This window comes from Esox lucius, chromosome 6, assembly GCF_011004845.1.
Source record: "Esox lucius isolate fEsoLuc1 chromosome 6, fEsoLuc1.pri, whole genome shotgun sequence".
NCBI classification, from domain to species: Eukaryota; Metazoa; Chordata; class Actinopteri; order Esociformes; family Esocidae; genus Esox; species Esox lucius.
The window spans coordinates 14336367-14356459 of record NC_047574.1 but is presented as its reverse complement, the minus strand read 5'-3'; the positions used below and the strand labels follow the sequence as shown (position 1 = coordinate 14356459).

Below are 20093 nucleotides of genomic sequence, written 5' to 3'. Positions count from 1 at the left end.
GGGACGAGTGAACAGGTTTGCTCACTTGGAGGATTATCATCACCCGCTATTCAATCCAAACTGTAGCCATGTGTCTACTGTTGGTGGTTGCAGGGTCAAATTTAATCAAAAGGACTATATTTCTGTGTCAGACTTGAACTTCATTGGTCAGAATCCTTGTGAGGTGCATAGTTACTTAGAGAAGAGTTGGCTAACTCCAGCATACTTGCACGTGACGTTGTTTAATATTATTCAATGGGTGAGGGTCTAGGCTTTAGAGTTTAGGTCCACTTTGCTGAATGTCTAGGGATGATGAGCATGTAACCTGTAATTAGTGATCATGTAACCTCTACAGTTGTTAATTGACTTGAAATCGAAAAGCAAAAACCTAGATCCAATTGTAGCTAAACGGACTTCACCGCAACTACGTTTTAAATTGTCTCAAAAACAACTTTATGGAAGGAGTGACTTTGATATGACTGTCGTCCATGCGCAATTCAGCGTGGCTAGCTCGTTAGACCCGTTAACGTGTTTCTGTGCATGGTTTGTTTTATGTGACGTCACTATGATATCACCCACAAACTTGATTGTGGATGTCTATTGGAAAAGACAATCTTGTGTATCAATTTTTGTGTATCGTCATACCCTGCAATCTTTTGTTCACATCGTCCTGATTCATCCACTATGTTATCCACAAGGTGTCACTGGAAAGCCTTCCATCGTAACGCTTGCTGGTAGACAGTTTAATGTACAATAGGTAACAAAGATTTATCTGGAAATGTCATTGATCTAGTGCTTCTCTGTGTTAAAAAAATTGTTGTGTTTTAACCAAAAAAACGCGTACTGACACATTCACTGCCTCTATATTTTAATTAACATTAAAAAGACCTGCAATTGAAATAACTGTAAATAAATCATTTGAGGGTATGCCCTTAGAAATCTCTAGTCAACATACAACCGTCTATCCCGGATGGAACATAATAATACAGTATGATGCCGCACTACTTTCTTGCTCTGTTTCAATTATAGAGCGCATTTTGTTTTGGCGGAAGAAGACATCTCTTCTATGGGTGAACGAGTCGGATAGGCTGGAATAGAAACGCAGTCAATTCTGGCGAAGCGGTGGGCTCCTTCGTCTAGCGCAGAGCTCCATCAATGAACTCAAGTCAGTAGTATGGTTTGCAGCCGTTAGAGACTTGGCTGGAAGAGGGAAGTGACCGAAGAAAGACATCGCTGCCAAATATTATTTGAAACAGCTTTATGCGGGGAAAATGATGTAGCAAATGTGCTACTATATGCAATTTGCAGCACTGAAAAAAACGGAATGGGGGGATCAAGCATCTTATATCTTAGAGAATATTCTAGCTCGACGTCCGATGGAGGAAAACAGTTAAATGTATATTCCTCTTTGCTTCATAATGCTTAAACGTTAGACTTTTTAACGGAACGAAATATTAACCTCCAACTTGTAGGTCTAATGTCTTAGTTTAGCATACCTTTTTTTAGTTAGTAATACGTCAGCTGCGTTGAAGGCACCGGATGGATGATATTTAATGTTTTTTATTCACAAGGTGATGTATTCCTTATCCTTTCCTCAGTGGGTAGTATCAAGGCATCTTCATCTAGGTTAGCTCATCCGACCATTCTGGATGCATTTCCTTTTTCTGCAAGACCGGACTATGGACATATCTTCTCAAACGGCAAAATGAGTTTATGTTTAATTAAATCAACCACATGAGTGGCGTCTAAATTAAGGTCGTGTTCAGAGCGGTGAAAGGCGACGCGGCGAAAATTCCCGGACAAGGATACATTTTTTATTCACATTCTTTGGAATTGTCGCTGTCCACCACAAGGAAATGGAAAGCGAGGTTTTTACACCGTTGCTGGAGCAATTTCTGCTCACGCCTTTGGTTGCCTGGGTAAGGCAACCTAACTTACTGTTCTAAGGAAATGTGACCCTGCTAATTAAGGTTTAAGCAGGGTATCCAAAATAAATTCCCTATTTACGAGGTTAGTTGGGTTTGCTAATTTTTTTCCTGTGTATTGTCCTATTTTTCAGGTTAAAGCGTCTGGACATTCATCTGGAAACGATGGCACCAAACTATCGGAATACATTGAATTAGTCGATGGCATTTATTTAAATGAGATTATGCTTGAAATGTAAGTAATGTGTATTTTATGGGTTGTCTGTCTTTAATAGACGAAAGAATGACTGAGTGGCCACGCATGCTTCTCTAATGCATTGGCCAACGTTAGCCATGCTCTGAACAGTATAGCCTACAGGACATGCATTACATTCATGATTCAGGACGCTTGACTGGAAGTCTAACAATATGCATGAATTGCCCAGAATTACACATTTTACTAGTGAAATTTCAACGGAAATATATAGGAGAAAATATTGTGTTATCTTTGAAATGAAGTCGGTGTCCATTATAGTTCTTTTTGAGTCACTTCAACCACCTGAAGTTCAGCTGGTTGTGGAAAGGGTGCACATTGATGGCCAGAGTCGGCAGCAGTTTGTCTTCCACTCGAGCAGTCAATCACAGAAAATGTCAGAATTTGAAGTGTCATCTGCAGCCTACTGTAAGGCTCCCTGGCGTGTTTTCTTCTTGCCTACTAGAACGGTAAATATAGCAGCTATTCTGACCAACTCACTATACCCCTTGAGTAAAAATGAATATTCTGTCCATCTCTGCCATTACACTAGAAAAGAGGTGGTTTCTACCAATTTGGGCGAGGTCTACATGATTGTGTGGTACCTGTTTTATTCATATAATTATCAAGACACCCACTGTCTCATATGGTAGTTATTTAAGCAATAAGACAGAGCATTAATTCTATCAGCTCTGGAGAATGACCTTACAAACCGTACTCTGTTCGATTTTGTAAAATAATATGCAATTCATTTCCATCATATTTTCAATTGTCGATTCTTCTAATTAAACACTTAACATAAAAGAGTTTAGCTGTGCTTGTCTGCCTGGCAGGATGTTAGGGCTGGCCCGTCACTTCATCCAAGGTGTGGGTGGGTGGAAGGGGCAGTTTTGGGCAGCTGTTGGCACTCGTCTGCCCAGCAAGACTCCCACACAGAAGGCACATTGTCAGAAGCTGTTGTGAAACGGGTCTTTGTCTAAGTGTCACAGTTTGTAAAGGCTACATGGTCGGTAGTTTAACTTCTGCCGCTACAATATCCAGTGTACAGTGTACTGCAAGTCACTGAACACATTTACCTTGTGCCAGATGGATTCGTTTTTATTCGTCCTCCCATGTGTTGAGTGTCATTTTTGTTTGAGTAGATTTTGCCTGGATTGTTAAACACACTCCTGGTTGATTGGGTTAAGCTCATATCTTCTGCTTGTGCAACAGGTCATGGCTACAAAATGCAATGCTTGCAATGAGTTTAGGAACACATACAGAGGTGCATTTAACTGATGAGAATGATTAACTGGCTAGCAGTTTGCAAAGCTAATGGGTTCATTCAACAAGACAGCCTCTTATCACACAAGTCTGTTGAAACTCTGGCCAGGAGCTGTTAATGTGGGTGAGTGGTCTTTACCATGAATAGCTGTTATCAAGAGAGATTTGTGTATGACATCTGTATTTGGCATACTGTTACAATCCTAGCACAGGGCGGTGACAACATTTGGGATCACACATCTTTTAAATAAACCAGGCTGGTTATGGAAAGGATGCATTTGGCTTATGACCCTTTGAAGCATCCCATGTTTAGTGGTACTATATGCCTGTGATTAATCTACAACCGTACAGTTTCAGGGTCCAAAGAATATAAGCAGCTGTTTATACTGTAATGTCTTTCTCCAAGCTGTTGACAGGGAGGCAGGCAGACGTCAATTGTCCAGGAAGCAGAGAGGCCCTGCTGGATTATCTAACTGTAGAGTTGAAGGCACAGATGGCTTGGTGTCACTGCCATGCCCCTCAGTCACTACTGCCCAGCCAGTTAGACTGCCCTTCGGTGACCTACTGTAGGACTGTTGGTTTGCGTGGTCAAAAGGCTACAGGCTAACATTTTAAACAAGATTGGGTCTAATGATCTCAAGGCCACGGTGGGCCAATTCAAAGCTAATCCTGATTTTACAGTCCTGTGTGATTTATTAAGGCCACGCTAGGCCCTCTGAATTGTTCCCAGTTCCGGAAGCGATATTTCAGTATGCCATTTTTCGGTTTCACACGTCTCACTTCAGTGCTCAAATGCAATCACCTCACATCAACCCATGGAGCTCAGATGAATGAGACTAATGAGCGTATGTGACTGATGTACACACATGAATTCCACCTGAAGCCGCGTTGCAGCTGCGGTCGGGTCGCCCTGTGTTGACTGGCGTGAGCCCCTCTCTCAGCACCTCGGTAGGAACAAAACCACTGGCCCGAGCAACCCACTCCCAACACGACCTGGCCACTTCACGCAGCGGTGCAGCAGCTTAGAGGAAGCTAAGGTATTTGTTGAAGGACAACCGTTTGATTAACTTCATCCAGATTGGATTAACATCTATAGCAGCCCCCAATTGGCATCTCAACTGGGGGTTTTCAACTGGAAGAAAACGGTGATAAGGCGGGACAGCCACTCGCTCTGCTGAACCAGACACAACATGCTCTTTGCATGCTCTCCCTGTTTTCACTGGGCAGCACGCCTCCTGTTTTTGTTCCCTCCTTAAGCAGAAGAGGCATAGTTTAGATTCTTTCTGGATTGGTGTGTATTTGCTGAATTCCCCACAGCTGGGCTCTTTTTCTTTGGAGATCAAAGGCTTCATGTGTAGGCTATGACAGGCTTTGTGGTGTTAGTTTATTTCGTATAGAATGCTTAGAACTAAATGAAATGCTGTTTTAGTTTGTGCTGTTTTCAGGTCCAGTTTGTGGCTAATCACCTATTCTGGTATTAACTTACTGGTTGCAGCCTCATTGATCTTACTGGCTTTGTGACATGGAGAAAGAAAACACTGGGAGACTAACGCATGTTTTTCTCTACATCTTGCTATTGCATCTGCTCATCTGTGTAGTTGACCTGATTTGTCAATCTGATTGGGCTGCTTTTAGAGCCAGCAAAGAGTGCTTTTGCAATTTTAACTTCCTTGTAGACGGATTTCTTGTAGATGGATTTCTCTTTTAGTAGACCATTGAAGGACTGTGTTGAGCTATGAAAAGTCCTGTGAGTCAGACACACAGGAAGCAGCTGCTGTGACCTTGAAGGGGCACCGCTTTAACAAGGTCATGCAGGGACTCACAGGAATAGGAAAGGCCGTATGGAAAATGTACAGGAATGACTGAAAGACTTGTATGATTAAAGAAGTAGATAAGGCTGAGCTAAATTACCTCCTCTCCCTGGATGATTTGATGTCCTCCCTTGTATTAAGAGGATCTTACAAAAGAAAGTTGCCATGTTACGGGTTCTGGCTTTCAGAGTCTGACAAAGGAAACAACTGGGAAGTGCTACAGTGGCTCTCCATGACACACACACATCCTGGCTTTATATATTACTGAACATAGACTTGCCACAGTAACCACAGTTGGATTGCTCTGAAATCATCATCATCCACATTCCTCTGTGGTGATTCCTCCAGCTAGCCCCTCTGTATGGCTGGGAAGTCATCGCTCACCCTTCCTTCCTTGTGTGTTTGGCCTGAGAGGCTCAACATCCTCTCCTCGTGGTGGGCAGCCGGCCCTCGCTCTGTTCTCTGCCCCTGCTGACTTTGATGCAGCTTGTCAGAAGTAGGTTACTCACCAATGCAGTGCATGCAGGAGTGCCCCAGGCTGCATCGTGTTCTGTGTTGACTATTGACTTGTGCATCGACTCCCCGTTTTTTCAGAAGGCCATTTTATCAGTACGGTATTTTGGGGTTCAGCCCCTCAAAGGGCTGTATTCGGATATCTGCAGCCAGTACAACAATGGGGTGGAGGCTAGAGAGAACCTCGGGCCAAAAATCCCTGATGTATGGTGGGATTGTGCATCCATTGCACCGAATTGGTTGTGTGTCTGGCCCTGTGATGTATAGAGATGAGTTCCTAAATTAGCATCTTCTTTCCCAGCTCCCTGTCTGTGTAGCCAGTGCTCGGCCTGACAGGATTACAGCTCCCTCCGTGCTATTTAATTAAGGGGTTAAGACGACCCCCCAACAGGACTCTGTGGCTGTGAGTGAGTGGTGGAGTCACGTGGCCGGTATCATTCAAACAGCAGCCTGTCCTCCTGATTTGCAATGCTGAGAGGCGCGTGTGGATGTGCACCCATGTGGGAGCAGACTGGATCAAAAGGTCTATTAACAGATCTGCTGTGCAGGCGTTTCACTCGGGGTGGTTGCTTTCATTAAACTCCGGAAAGTATATATTTTTTCTTCTTTAGCTGAGTTCAATGATAGCTCCCTGGTCTTAAGAAGTAGCATTTTATTTTTACCAACTTACTGCTTGACTTATCAGTAGAGTTTTTAAGAAGACTCTGGAAACTGTATATTCAGTTTTATGTTTTGCTTGGCGATGGGCCTATTTTGCCATCACGAGTATGACTCATATATGAGAGAACCACTCTGTCCCTCCCTCAGGGTGGTTTCACTGGCCTATCGTGGAATTATTTATCGTTAACGGTGAGGGTAGAAACTGTGGCATGGTTGGAAATTGGCCTTACATGAGGTTATGTTACATATAGTGGGGAGAACAAGTATTTGATACACTGCCGATTTTGCAGGTTTTCCTACTTACAAAGCATGTAGAGGTCTGTAATTTTTATCATAGGTACTCTTCAACTGTGAGAGACAGAATCTAAAAGAAAAATCCTGAAAATCACATTGTATGATTTTTAAATAATTAATTTGTATTTTATTGCATGACATAAGTATTTGATCAACTATCAACCAGTAAGAATTCCGGCTCTCACAGACCTGTTAGTTTTTCTTTAAGAAGCCCTCCTGTTCTCCACTCATTACCTGTATTAACTGAACCTTTTTGAACTTGTTACCTGTATAAAAGACACCTGTCCACACACTCAATCAAACAGACTCCAACCTCTCCACAATGACCACAAGACCAGAGAGCTGTGTAAGGACATCAGGGATAAAACTGTAGACCTGCACAAGTTTGGGATGGGCAACAGGACAATAGGCAAGCAGCTTGGTGAGAAGGCAACAACTGTTGGCGCAATTTTTAGATAATGGAAGAAGTTCGAGATGACGGTCAATCTCCCTCGGTCTAGGGCTCCATGCAAGATCTCACCTAGTGGGGCATCATTGATAATGAGAGGTGACGGATCAGCCCAGAACTACACGGCAGGACCTGGTCATTGACCTGAAGAGAGCTGGGACCACAGTCTCAAAGAAAACCATTAGTAACACACTACGCCGTCATGGATTAAAACATGGAAACATCATTCTTTGGGGATGCTTTTCTGCAAAGGGGACAGGACGACTGCACCGTATTGAGGGGAGGATGAATGGGGCCATGTATCGTGAGATCTTGGCCAACAACCTCCTTCCCCCAGTTAGAGTATTGAAGATGGGTTGTCGCTGGGTCTTCCAGCATGACAACGACTTGAAACACACAGCCAGGGCAACTAAGGAGTGGCTCTGTAAGAAGCATCTCAAGGTCCTGGAGTGGCCTAGCCAGTCTCCAGACCTGAACCCAATAGAAAATCTTTGGAGGGAGCTGAAAGTCTGTATTGCCCAGCGACAGCCCCGAAACCTGAAGGATCTGGAGAAGGTCTGTATGGAGGAGTGGGCCAAAATCCCTGCTGCAGTGTGTGCAAACCTGGTCAAGAACTACAGGAAACATATGATCTCTGTAATTGCTAACAAAGGTTTCTGTACCAAATATTAAGTTCTGCTTTTCTGATGTATCAAATAGTTATGTCATGCATTAAAATGCAAATTAATTATTTAAGTCATATAATGTGATTTTCTTGATTTCTGTTTTAGATTCCATCACTCATAGTTGAAGAGTACCTATGATAAAAATTTGACTTCTACATGCTTTGTAAGTGGGAAAACCTGCAAAATCAGCAGTGTATCAAATACTTGTTCTCCCCACTGTATCTGTTCTAAAAGCGTTTATCGCAGTTGCAGACATGTGGTCACAAATGCATGGCTATACGCACATGCTACAACCTACATGCATGAACACAAAATCATAATCCTGTTTACTATGGCTTTAATGACAATGTCGCGCTACTTTGATTAAATGTCATGTACAAACCCGTTTCGGGGTGCTGTGTAAAATATAAATGGAAAAACAGAATGCAATGATTTGCTAATCATTTAAACACTATTCAATAGAAAATAGTACAAAGACAACATCAAATGTAGAATCTGATAAATGTTATTGTTCCTTGAAAAGTATATGCCCACATGTTTCAAAAAAGCTGGGACAGGGGCAACAAAAGAGTGGAAAAGTTGAGTAATACTGGGAAAAACTGGTGGAATGTCTCAAATAGTTTGGTTAATTGGCAACCAGTCAGTAACATGATTGTGTATTTAAAAAAAAAAAAAAAAGCATCCCTGAGAGGATGAGTCTTTCAGAAGTGAGGATGGGGAGGTGTTCACCACTCTATGAAAGTCTGGGGTTTGGTGATCTCATGTACAGTACATAATATAATTAAACAGTTCTATGAAAGCTAGGGACAGGGCCGAAACCAATATTGGTTGGCCGTGATCTTCGGGCCCTCCGACGGCACGGCATTAAAAACAGAAACTATTGTGTAGTGGACATCACTGCTTGGGCTCAGGAGCACTTCCAAAACCATCGTCTGTGAACACAGTTAATACTCTACCACGGCAAGGAGACAACATATATAAGATCCCGAAACACCACCGCCTTCTCTGGGCCCAATCTCATTTAAGATAGACTGAGGCGAAGTGGAAAAATGCCCCGTGGTCTGACAAATCAAAATATACATATATATCCTACTCTGACTAGAAACCAGGTTTTCAGGATGGGAGTCGGGCGCTCTAGCAAGGAGGCTGAAACCCATTGGCTCTAGTGTCTGTCACTAACCCTAAAGTGTCATGGAGTCAGGTTTTCACTCATTGCATAGCAATCTTTGGCTCCGTAGTTAGAATGAGCATGCTTAACTGGCCTGCCTGCAGTCCAGACCTGTCACCCATTGAAAACATTTGGTGCATGATGATATGAAAAATATGACAAAGGAGACCCCAAACTGTTGAGCTGCTGAAATCCTACATCAAACAAGAATGGGAAAACATTTCACTTTCAAAACTACAGCTACTGGTCTCCTCAGTTCCCAAACGCTTACAGAGTATTGTTAAAAGAAGGTGATGCTACAGCGGTAAACATGCCAGCGGTAAAAAATGTTTTGTGAATGGGGTTATAACAAAAAAATACTTTTGTCGCCGTGAAGGATCATTTTTCATGTCCTTGAGCATCAGCATGGCCTTTCCTATCAGCATGTCTTGTAGATCTCCCGTCTGTTAGATCAGACGAGTGCGGCGTTGACGCTCCATCAGTTGGGCTTCAGTGAGAAACGAGGTCAGAGGAGAGTATCCAGAGACTAAACTCAAGCCATCTGGCCGGTGAAGGAGCCCAGTAGAGGCCTGCATGTGTTAATCTTTCAGAGCTTGTAAACCGTGTTGGTCCGAAACCTTCTGTTGGTGATCATCAAAGCACAGGTTTGAACTGACCGACAGTAGAGTGAACCTTGATGGTCTGTTAGGTCATAAATGTCTGTTATCAACATTTATGTTGTTTTGAAAACATAATTGCTAAATGATTTATTTTAAGATAATTATTGGAATGCCATGCATTGTTCAAGCTATTCATGCTTGATAACTCTCAGCAACCATTTTTTCATAGCTAGGGTGCAGAACATAGCAGGAGAATGTTCAACTAACCTGGATTAAGTTTTGCTTTTTCAGCTCGTATTTCAACCAAACCTGCGTGTCTCAGTCTTGAGTCCAGTTACAGGTGGTTTCTGAAAAGCCAGATACATTTCAGAGACAGCAACCATGTCTGTCTCTGAAATGTACCTTGCAGGGATTCTCTTAGCCATACAAGTCTTTTAAAGTTTTCCAGCGTCTTTGACAACCAGACACGGTTGCATTTATCACATAGTCAAAAAAGGGAAAAACCAGCCTGTCATTAAGTTCCATACCCACATAAAAGCTTAGCCTATTTGAAACCAACTAGTCAAAGCAAAGGCTGTTAGCTTCACTTTCAAGGGGTTTTGAAACACCAAATGACGACGTTAATCCATGCTGAGATGAGCTAATCGCTATGAAAAATCGGTATGTTATTTTGGGTGTGAGAAGTGTCTGCGTGTATGGAATGTCTGTCGTTAACTCAGGTTGACACTCCTGATGATAACATCCGCAGTCATGCTTCTAAGCCTCAGGGAAAATCATAAGTAGCCCTCTTCACTATGCTAGAAACACTGTCTCCCTTTGTGATTCTCACACCAGAAGTTGTTTTTCCAGCAAATCGACGCACAGACCCAGACAGACCAAACCTTCTGAGTTCAGAACATGCTCTATCAGTTCTCAGATCATCAACAAATCGATGAACATCAACAAATGTCAGACTCACAATCACAAAAACACTCCCATTTACTGTACCGCTTGTGCTATTTAGAATTTAACTTAATGATGTTTGAGCAACTTAAAATTACTAAACTGTTTAAACTGTTATTCTCATTTATTTAATTCCCACAGAAATCCAAAAGCCACTGTTCAACGAACCAACAAGAAAGTGAACAATGACTCGACCCTGCGCATACAGAACCTCTCCATCCTGATCCGACAGATGAAGTCCTACTACCAGGTGAGTCAGCAGTAAATTCTTTAATATTGAATGGAACAGTGATACAGAGTGCATCTGGGGCTGATGTCTGACACAGTAGACTGAAACATTAAAATCCATTTGCCTCCTGGCTCATTCGGATCAATAGCGTGTTTGAATATGAGACTAAGCCACACACACACACCCACTTATCTAGTATCAGGTTGGACCCGTTTGCCTGCAGAACAGTGAATTCTTTTGGGAATAGACTCTATAAGGTGTTGGAAGTTTTTCACAAGGATGTTGATGATGGCAGTTGCTGTAGATTGGAAATCAATACATTGACGCTGCGAATTGCCCATTCCGTCTTTTCTCAGATATTGTGTATTGGGTTGAGGTGTGGATCAACTGAACCGATATCGATCAGACCAAGCAATTGTTTTTCGATGACTCCAATGTCCTGGGTTGAGAGTCATGTGCCCCCTGGAGCCGCTTCTTGTTTATAGCTGGTTGGTGTGGAACGTAGTATGGGCCTCCGCTGCAAAAGCCCATCTGCCACAAGAACTAAGTTGTGTATTCCGATATGTCATTCAGTGCCTTCATGTGTGTGTGGGATTCACTGTCTGTAGGAGCAATCCGTTTGTGTGAATAGGTGGTGTACCTAATTAACTGGCCACTGACTATACATGCATAGATCATGCGGTAGTTCGTCTACTGGTTAGAGTATTGGGCCAAATGTTGGTACACACACACACACACACTTGACTTTCTGTGGCTAGTGTGATGTGGGAAGGGGACCTCAATCCAGATGTCACATAGGCTTCTATAAATTGGTGGGGGGAGCTACATGTTAGAGATGTTTGGAACTAAATACACTGATGTGGTCCTCCATCTCACGCTTTGACTGTTGAAAACATGGGATGGATTTGGAAGAGCTCAGCATTAACAGTATTAAAATGGACACAAAATGAGTTCCCTCACCACTGTTCTAACTATTAAGCCTATCTGTCTGTAGAGTCTTGGCTTTCCTGCTCAGCTCAAGTTTTTACAGCACTAGATCATATCAGGTTCTTGCATGTGAGGGTAATCTCAGAGCATTGGTTAATAATTTCCATTCTACCCAAGTAATGAGAGACCTCCCATTAATCTGATAGACAGATGAAGGGGGCGGGGGCGGGGGGGGGGGGGGGACTTCCTGCATACAAGATCTGGTGTACACTGTGACTGGTTGGAGGGGCTGTGGGCTTATCTCGCAGTCAGCACATCTGTCCAGCAGCTTTGCCAGTGTCGCAGCCAGAGCCACTTAACGCACGCGGAGGACGATAAAGAATTTCAGACTTGATAATTGGTGTTTCTGTTCAAAGCACTGCTCCTGAGAGAGATAATTGGTCATCTCGGGTGTCTTGGCACTCTGAATGATAATCAGGAAATGTACGTGATCCAGCTTGCACAACACAAACTACAGGAATGCTTGGGGCTGACTATGGGGGAGTTATTCCGCAGCACAGTCTCCATGGGGAGTGTTCACACGTGCTTTGTCTGTCCGGACAATTACGGTTTCTTCTGGTCATCAGTCTTCTTGTAGTCATCTGCAACTCAGCAGCTGTCAGTGCAGGACTGACCCAGCCACATCCCAATGGGCCCAATGGTCATCAGCATATCATATTGTAGAGACGGAGGATGGATACAGCTCTGGACGTGCCTGTTGTGTGACAGATCTACAAGTCCTAAAGGGTCTTTTGGGGTTACTTCACATTGATACTGTGAAGAACCCTTTCAAAGAATAACCTTTTTGGGGATAGTCTTTAAGGGATTGGTCCTTCAACTGATTCGTAGAGGAACCATTGAAAGGAGTTCTTTGAAATACCCTTTTAAATGTTTCCTTGGAAAACCACAGTTTCCAAAAACCACCTCTTGAGGATCCTCCAAGTTCCTTTTTTTCGAGTGTACTTGGGTAGGAAGTGTTTATGTTCCACCATCCAATTTAACATCCTTTGAGCATCTGATTCAAATAGGACCGTTGTTTATCAACAGTAATGTCTTAAGCTTTTTATAGGCCTTCTCAAAATGGGTTTCCATATAATCTGTCATAGCCAAGAGTCTTAAGGGATGTGTTCTGGTACGTTTGTGAGTAAACATATTTTTTTTTAATCCTACAATTATCAGATAGATGTGTGATGTTGTTTATATGTAAATAATCTTTAAGTAGAGTCATTATTATACCTCCATACTATCCAATTGTGAGGAATCCATTTTGGCTTGACAATGCCAATTTTGCAACCAGTTAAAGAAATGACACTTTGCCACAGTGTAAAGTAGTGAGTGTACAGCTTGTATAACAGTGTACATTTGCTGTCCCCTCAAAATAACATAACACACAGCCATTAATGTCTAAACTGCTGGCAACAAAAGTGAGTACACCCTTAAGTGAAAATGTCCAAATTGGGCCCAATTAGCCATTTTCCCCTCCCTGGTGTCATGTGACTCGGTAGTGTTACAAGGTCTCAGGTGTGAATGGATAGCACAGTGTGTTAAATGTTATCGCTCTCATACTCCCTCATACTGGTCACTGGAAGTTCAACATGGCACCTCATGGCAAAGCACTCTCTGAGGATCTGAAAAAAATAATTGTTGCTCTACAAAAAGATGGCATAGGCTATAAGAAGATTGCCAAGACCCTGTGGTCTGATGAGACCAATTAAAACATATTGGGTTCAGATGGTGTCAAGCGCGTATGGCTGCAACCAGGTGAGGAGTACAAAGACAAGTGTGTCTTGCCTACAGTCAAGGATGGTAATGGGTCATGGTCTGGGACTACATGAGTGCTTCCGGCACTAGGGAGATACCGTTCATTGAGGGAACCATGAATGCCAACATGTACTGTGACATACTGAAGCAGAGCATGATCCCCTCCCTTTGGAGACTGGGCTGCAGGGCAGTATTCCAACATGATAACGACCCCAAACACACCTCCAATTCGACCACTGCCTTGCTAAAGAAGCTGAGGGTAAAGGAGATGGACTGGCCAAGCATGTCTCCAGACCCAAACCCTATTGAGCATCTGTAGGGCATGCTCAAACAGAAGGTGGAGGAGTGCAAGGTCCACCAGCTCCATGAAGTCGTCATGGAGGAGTGGAAGAGGACTCCAGTGGCAACTTATGAACCTCTGGTTAACTCCATGCCCAAGGGGGTTATGGCAGTGCTGGAAAACAATGGTGGCCACACAAAATATTGTCACATTGGTCTAGACATTAATGGCTGTGTGTTGAGTTATTTTGAGGGGACAGCAAATTTACACTTATACAAGCTGTATACTCACTACTTTACATTGTAGCGAAGTGTCATTTCAGTGTTGTCACATGAAAAGATATAATCAAATATTTGTAAAAATGTGAGGGGTGTACTCACTTTTGTGAGATACTTTAACTAGTTGCAAAATTGGCATTGTCAAGCCAAAATGGATTCCTCACAATTGGTTTCAAAAATGCATCTTTAACACCCAAGTAGTGACTTCGTTTTTTTGAGTGCCCATGGCAAGCTGGAAGCAGTAGCCACCAAAGCACAATGAAACAATGCATGTTTTGTTCTTCTATGGTTGATGTCATCAGTCTTTCCCTGGCCTTCGCTGCCTTTGGTTATCTCTTGGTTAATATATTGTCTGTGCAGAGTGCATTAGAAGCCTCCACTGTTCTCTCTCATTGGTCGTTAAGAAGCTTTACCACCAACTATCAACTACCCAGTTAACTGGAAATGCCATGACATTTACTGTTTGTGTGGACAGCAATGATTGTTGTGGAGATGAGGCTATGTTGGTATACTGTACGTACATAGACATTTCAGTTTGCATACTTGAGATGGATGTACTTGACTAAGATCACGTCGGCTGCCAGAAATAACTTTGTTGATGTGTCATTTTCTGCTGTGACATCTCTAATTTCTAGTTGATTAATGAACACCAGTCATTGCTCCAATAAAACACAAAATGCTCAGTTGAATGACCTGGAATAATGTTTGGAAGCAGATTCTGTCATTATCCTAGGTTAATGCCCAATTTATGGTCAACAGACCTTTAAAAATCTGAGGTCTTTACTCACCCTCCTTTTTCCTAGGTAGCGGATTCTCATCCAGCCTTGTTGTGGTCTCTGCCCAGGCTAAGATTCCCCAAGGGAATGAATGTACAACCTGCTAGTCCCAGTTATTCACCACCCACATCCCATCCAGTCTAGGCAGACACTTGGTTATTGAAGATGTTCAAAAATGTATTTTCAATTTCCTTATATGTGGTCACAGTTCCTGATAACTTATTTTTATTTAATTTTTTTACCCATATTAATACCATATCCATGTTCCAGAATTAAATGTTATCAGTTCTCTGGGTTCCAATAAAGTCTACTAACAGCTGTATATTTCAGTGAGCACATGGAAGCAATTTAGTTTGGCAGGTATGATGTTGGCAGCTCTACCGTTACAAATCTGTGTAGTTTGGTGGCATTTCTTTGGCTGTTGAGCTGCTGTCACTATTCTCAGGGGATGAGGAACATTTTCAGTAAGTGATTTACAGAGACGGCTCTAAGTCTCTTTCAACTGAACAAACTTACTAATTAACTCTTCTTCATCACTCCGGCGCCTGACTAGAGTCCTCTGCTCCTTTGGGAATATCCTCTTCCTCCATCTATCCAATTAGCGCACAAGTAAATGGTACACGTGGAAAATCACTTTGTGCCAACATTGTTGAAGTGGAAGGGCCTTTATTGCTATAATAATTGCTTTCAAATACTTTGTCATCTCTTATTAATATGCAAATACCCTGAGTCCCAAGGTCTCCTTGCCTAGAAAGTGGAATTGGTCATAGTGCATTTCAAAAATGTTTTAAGGAAATTGACAAGGATTTATTATTATTCAGTGTTTTTGGCAGAATGATGTCTTTGGAAGTATAATTGAACTGTTACGCATGGTCAAATAAAACATTGAAGACATAGTAAATATATCCAATCGCAATGCAAATACAATTGTGAGAATTGCAGTGCGTATCATATTGGCAACCAAGTGTCGTGAGGATATCGTATCTTAAGGTCTCTTGCGTTTCCCTGCCCTAATAAAGTGTTGTGGAGGTCTTGCCATCCAAACACTTTCGATGTGCGCTGTATTATGTCTTAGTCTTTACCAGGCCTCAGTCTTCACCGGTCTAAACCTTTTAGTGCCCTGAATGGAAGAATGGCCAATGTTATGTTGCCTGTTAGCTCTGCTTGGGGGTCTTAAGGCAGGGGTTTATTTAGTTTTGACTGCATTAGAAGGAACAGGGCTCCATTCACTCACAGGGAGGTCCTGGTCGGCATGCGTCATGTGACCCCCACCCCGTGCACGGTTTAGATGCCGTTAAGTAGGTTGGCACGCATAGCCCACAGCCTCGCTGTTATCCAGCAAAAGTGAAATGGTCCTCCATATCTGAGGGTTTAATGCGGTATGTGCGTACTCCGAGCCCCAGAGTAGGGAAGCTTGTTTTGGAGGCTCAGGGAGACGGAGTTTCCTTTGCGGCGGCGGCTGGCTGATCCACACAAAGCCTGTCTGTTAGTGGGCCAGAGGGCTGAAATGTCTAGAGCAGAGCCAAGGATGGATGTTGTTTTTCTCTTTGACTTCATCATGGAAGTGTGTGTGTGTGTGTGTGTGTGTGTGTGTGTGTGTGAGACCTGTGAGTATGAGAAATCTGTGTGATGGGGAAAGCATCAATGTTTATTTTCCTCCTTGTGATCATCATCAATGGCAATCAAAGGTTTATTTCATATGGTGATAGTCCCAGAGTGATTTCTTCTCGTGGCTTTAGCATCTGAATCATGAGCAAATCAGTTTATTAGGGCATGTACTCCTAGCTTGGATCAAAATGCTTGTACACATTCAATCTCGTAAGCTAAGCTTACATGTCGCGTTGATGTCAGGGCTGTGTCGATAACTGGTGAACACACTTCGTTGCCGGTGCCCATGTAGATATTTTAGGCCTCATTTCATAACAGTCTACTGAGTGTGGCAGGCCTACTACTGTATCATGTTGTGTTTTAGGTGAGACACTCAGGAAAGGTAGCTGGAGAAGGTGTGCTAGAATAGCAGTGGGCCAGATTCTAACCCATTCTAGCAGCGCCAGGTGTGTTTCAGTGGCGGTGGCTTGGATCCCTAGTCCACCCCATGTCACTATGATAAAGCTTTTAATGTAATTTCCCCTGCTTCTACAGAGCTCCTAGTCAGGTAAATGCTGAATATGTTGGTGCAGTTGGGAATTCCTTTTAACTGTCAAGTATTTTAAAGAAATGTATTTTTTGGATTGGACTGTATCCTGGCCTTTATTAAGTGGTGTTGGAATGGGGATATGATATTGTTGCATATAATATTTTGTTTCTTTTTGACTCGTCATATTTTTTGCACTTGTAGACCGTACCATCACCAAATCTCCTGTACTTTTCGTTCATATCTTCATAGCTTGGTTGCCATCTTTCTTTTTCAACAATTTGTTTTCAGCCCTTTTTTATTTTTGTGACTGAAAACTTTAGAAAATGCTTTCTGTTTTGTCTTTTAGCAGAAAACAAATGGTCAGTGAGCAATATGTTTTGGACTTCATATCAGAATAGAATTGCAGTGTAGAAGAGAGCAATACAATATGCTGTACAATTGTGACAATTGTAATACACAGAATCTAAGCATCATGATACCATACTATAGGTTTCTGGCCATTACCAGCACTAATGTCTATTGTCCATGTTGCCATGTGGCTAATAACTTACTTTACACTGTTGCAATGTGTGGAGAATGTTGTTTCATAGTTGTTGGATCTATAGAAGTTGGATTTGAAAATTAATACTGTCATGGTCATCTACAGTGTGCCGATAAATTATAATTATCTATCATGAGTACGGCCTCTGTCTTTAATATAGGATATTGAAAGAGGTGTTCTTAATTAAAGCCTACTCCGCAGAAGAGCTTTAGGAGTGTTCTAGTTCGATGGGATTGATAATAGGTTGTGTCCAGCCTCCTTTTGAGGCCTCTCTTAAACAATCCCCTGGATGAGCACCACCAGACCTTTAGCAGAGAGGAGCCCTGAATGTATAAGCAGGTAAGAGGACAGCTAAAATGAAATAAACCCCATACAGACAAAATGGCTCCAACTACATAGTGCGGCTGTATTGGCTTTATCCACTCCTGTAGGGTTTTAAGTGGACGTGTTTAAAGAATGGGTGCAGACTATATAATGACGAGAGCATCAGAGGGGGCATCCCTTTGTCCAACCGCAGACTAAGTGGTCAATCACCTGACCTACATCTATTCTGAAGGGGCTGGATTTATTCAGCCCATGGATGACCTGAGTTCAACACTCCTGTGCCTTTGAGATGGACCACGGGTCCAATGCGTACTGCCGGGACACGACCAAGCAGCCACTGTAGAGCGGACGACTCTACTCTGCATATACGAATGGAAAACCAGCGCTTTCGAGGCTTCGCCCCGATCTAAGCAGCGGGAACCGGTCGTAATTTGAAAGAGACTGGGGGTGCTGAGTGGTAGGGCAGGTTTCAGAGCCCAGGGGAGGGGGCCGTCCGTCCCAGCTGAAGTGCCTATCTTTGGTGTGAGCAGCCCACTGTCCAGCCCCAGGCCAGTGCTCCATAATGCACTCGCTTTAAATGATAGTCGTGGAGAACAAAGGGAGAACAAGCCTAATGGCCATGATACTGTCTAACATGTAGGGGGTCTGTCCATCTGGTGAGGCCTTTGTCTTGCTGGTTCAGCCAGGCTAACAAGGGTCATTTACATTCTCTGACTCTTGGATTTATTTGGTCAGCTGGTAGTTTTGCTGACTGGCAGTTGGCATGATCACATCCCTGAATTGATGAGTCTTGTATCCAAAACTGCTTTATAGCCTATGTTAACTGTAACTAGGGGCCAGAGGATTTGTTGCTACGTCACAATAAAGCAGATCTGGTAGAAGCACGTTGATGCCACAATTCACATAGTGAGGTATTGTGAATTCTCTGCAGCAAACTCTTCAAATGGAGAAAATGCAGCTGTGAATTGGAGCCACAACCAATTCTAAAGGTTTTCATTCTTTTCTCAAAATCCCAAATCCATCAATTGACTCCATCTGCAGCTGTGTCACGTGTGGTTTGAGAATCTGTGTGAATCACCAGTGTAACTAGTGTCCACAGCAAGAGAGGAACGCCTGCCATGGAGCAGCTCGTCTTTATTGTGCTGCTTCGTGAAGTCTCTGTCTCTCTCTCTTTTTCTGTCTCTCTGTCTTCTCATTCTTCTATGTAACTAGCTTAAGCACCGCTGCAGGCAGACAGTCGCCGGGCGTTTGTACGAGAAGAGAAGTAATGTGCGCAGTGCCGAGAGAATCACCCTGCTGGGGGGAATCAACCCTCTTGCCGTTGCTATGGTAACCCGCTCTGTGTGCAGAATGGTTTTGATTCCAGCATTTTAAGTTCTTAAGCAAGCGACCATACACCCCCTCTTCCTCCTCCCAAACGCCTGCGCACGCATACAGACGCGCACGCAGGCAGGCAACCATCCACCCCCTCTTCTTCCTCCCCAACACACACACAGCCAGACACACTCACTCTGTTGCACAATTGACCCCCTGTTTGAGTGGCGCCTGTAGCGGAATCTGGGGAGTTGGGGATGGTGAGCTGCTTAAACAGACAGGGGTCCTGTGAGATGGAAACACAGCAGTCTCAGAGCACAGCCAGTTCCTGGGGCTGGGAGGGCCATACAGCCCAGCCCTGACCTGGTGAGAAGGCAGGAGTGAGCTCTGCATACCCCAGCTGAATTTCTGGATTAGGTTGGCTAGTATTATCAGCAAGGCTGACTGTCAGCAAACTGGCTCATGTATGCATAATCTATCATTTTACATTGGAGTTATTTAGCTGATGCTCTTATCCAGAGAAACAAATGTGGATGAATAATTCCATAGATTTAACACCTGAAGTGGAGGGGGAGTATTTAACCAGTTAGAAGGTGGGGATGATTTGGGGATCATGATGATATTGGAAAAGTACACTGTACTCTGGGTTAACACCCTTAGTGCCAGGGGACCAAAGACATCCAGGACACTGTTCAGTGTCCCATTAAAGACACAACACCTTATGCAGGAAAATGTCCCCTTTACTACCCTGGGGAATTGGGCTTTGATCTTCAGACCAGATGGGAGGATGCCTCTTACTGGCCCCCCATCACCTCTTCCAGCAGCATCTCCCATCCAGGTGCAAGAACACAGCCTAGTTAGCCTGCATGATGCACTATGAGGACCGTTTATCATCTCTACGAAACATGGCACAATTGAAGAGCAAGAGAACTGATGGTGTAACACTTCATTAACTGATTTTCCCTGATTGTAATTTGACCCAGTCATG

The 20093-nt window shown here is 43.2% G+C and overlaps 1 protein-coding gene across 6 annotated transcripts in view; it reads left to right on the top strand.

Moving 5' to 3' along the window:
* The first annotated feature begins 1040 nt into the window (after positions 1-1040).
* The window catches only part of LOC105010518 (girdin), a 58830-nt gene continuing 39777 nt past the window's right edge, over positions 1041-20093 (top strand). For 4 of the 6 annotated variants that reach the window (XM_010869839.3, XM_010869836.3, XM_034292750.1 and 1 more), the window contains exons 1-3: positions 1041-1898; positions 2039-2139; positions 10641-10749. In XM_010869839.3, coding sequence (XP_010868141.2) covers positions 1836-1898; positions 2039-2139; positions 10641-10749 — 273 coding nt within the window. In that variant the 5' untranslated portion in view covers positions 1041-1835. The remainder of the gene's footprint in view (positions 1899-2038; positions 2140-10640; positions 10750-20093) is intronic. The other 2 variants (XM_034292751.1, XM_010869842.3) reach the window with 1 other exon arrangement.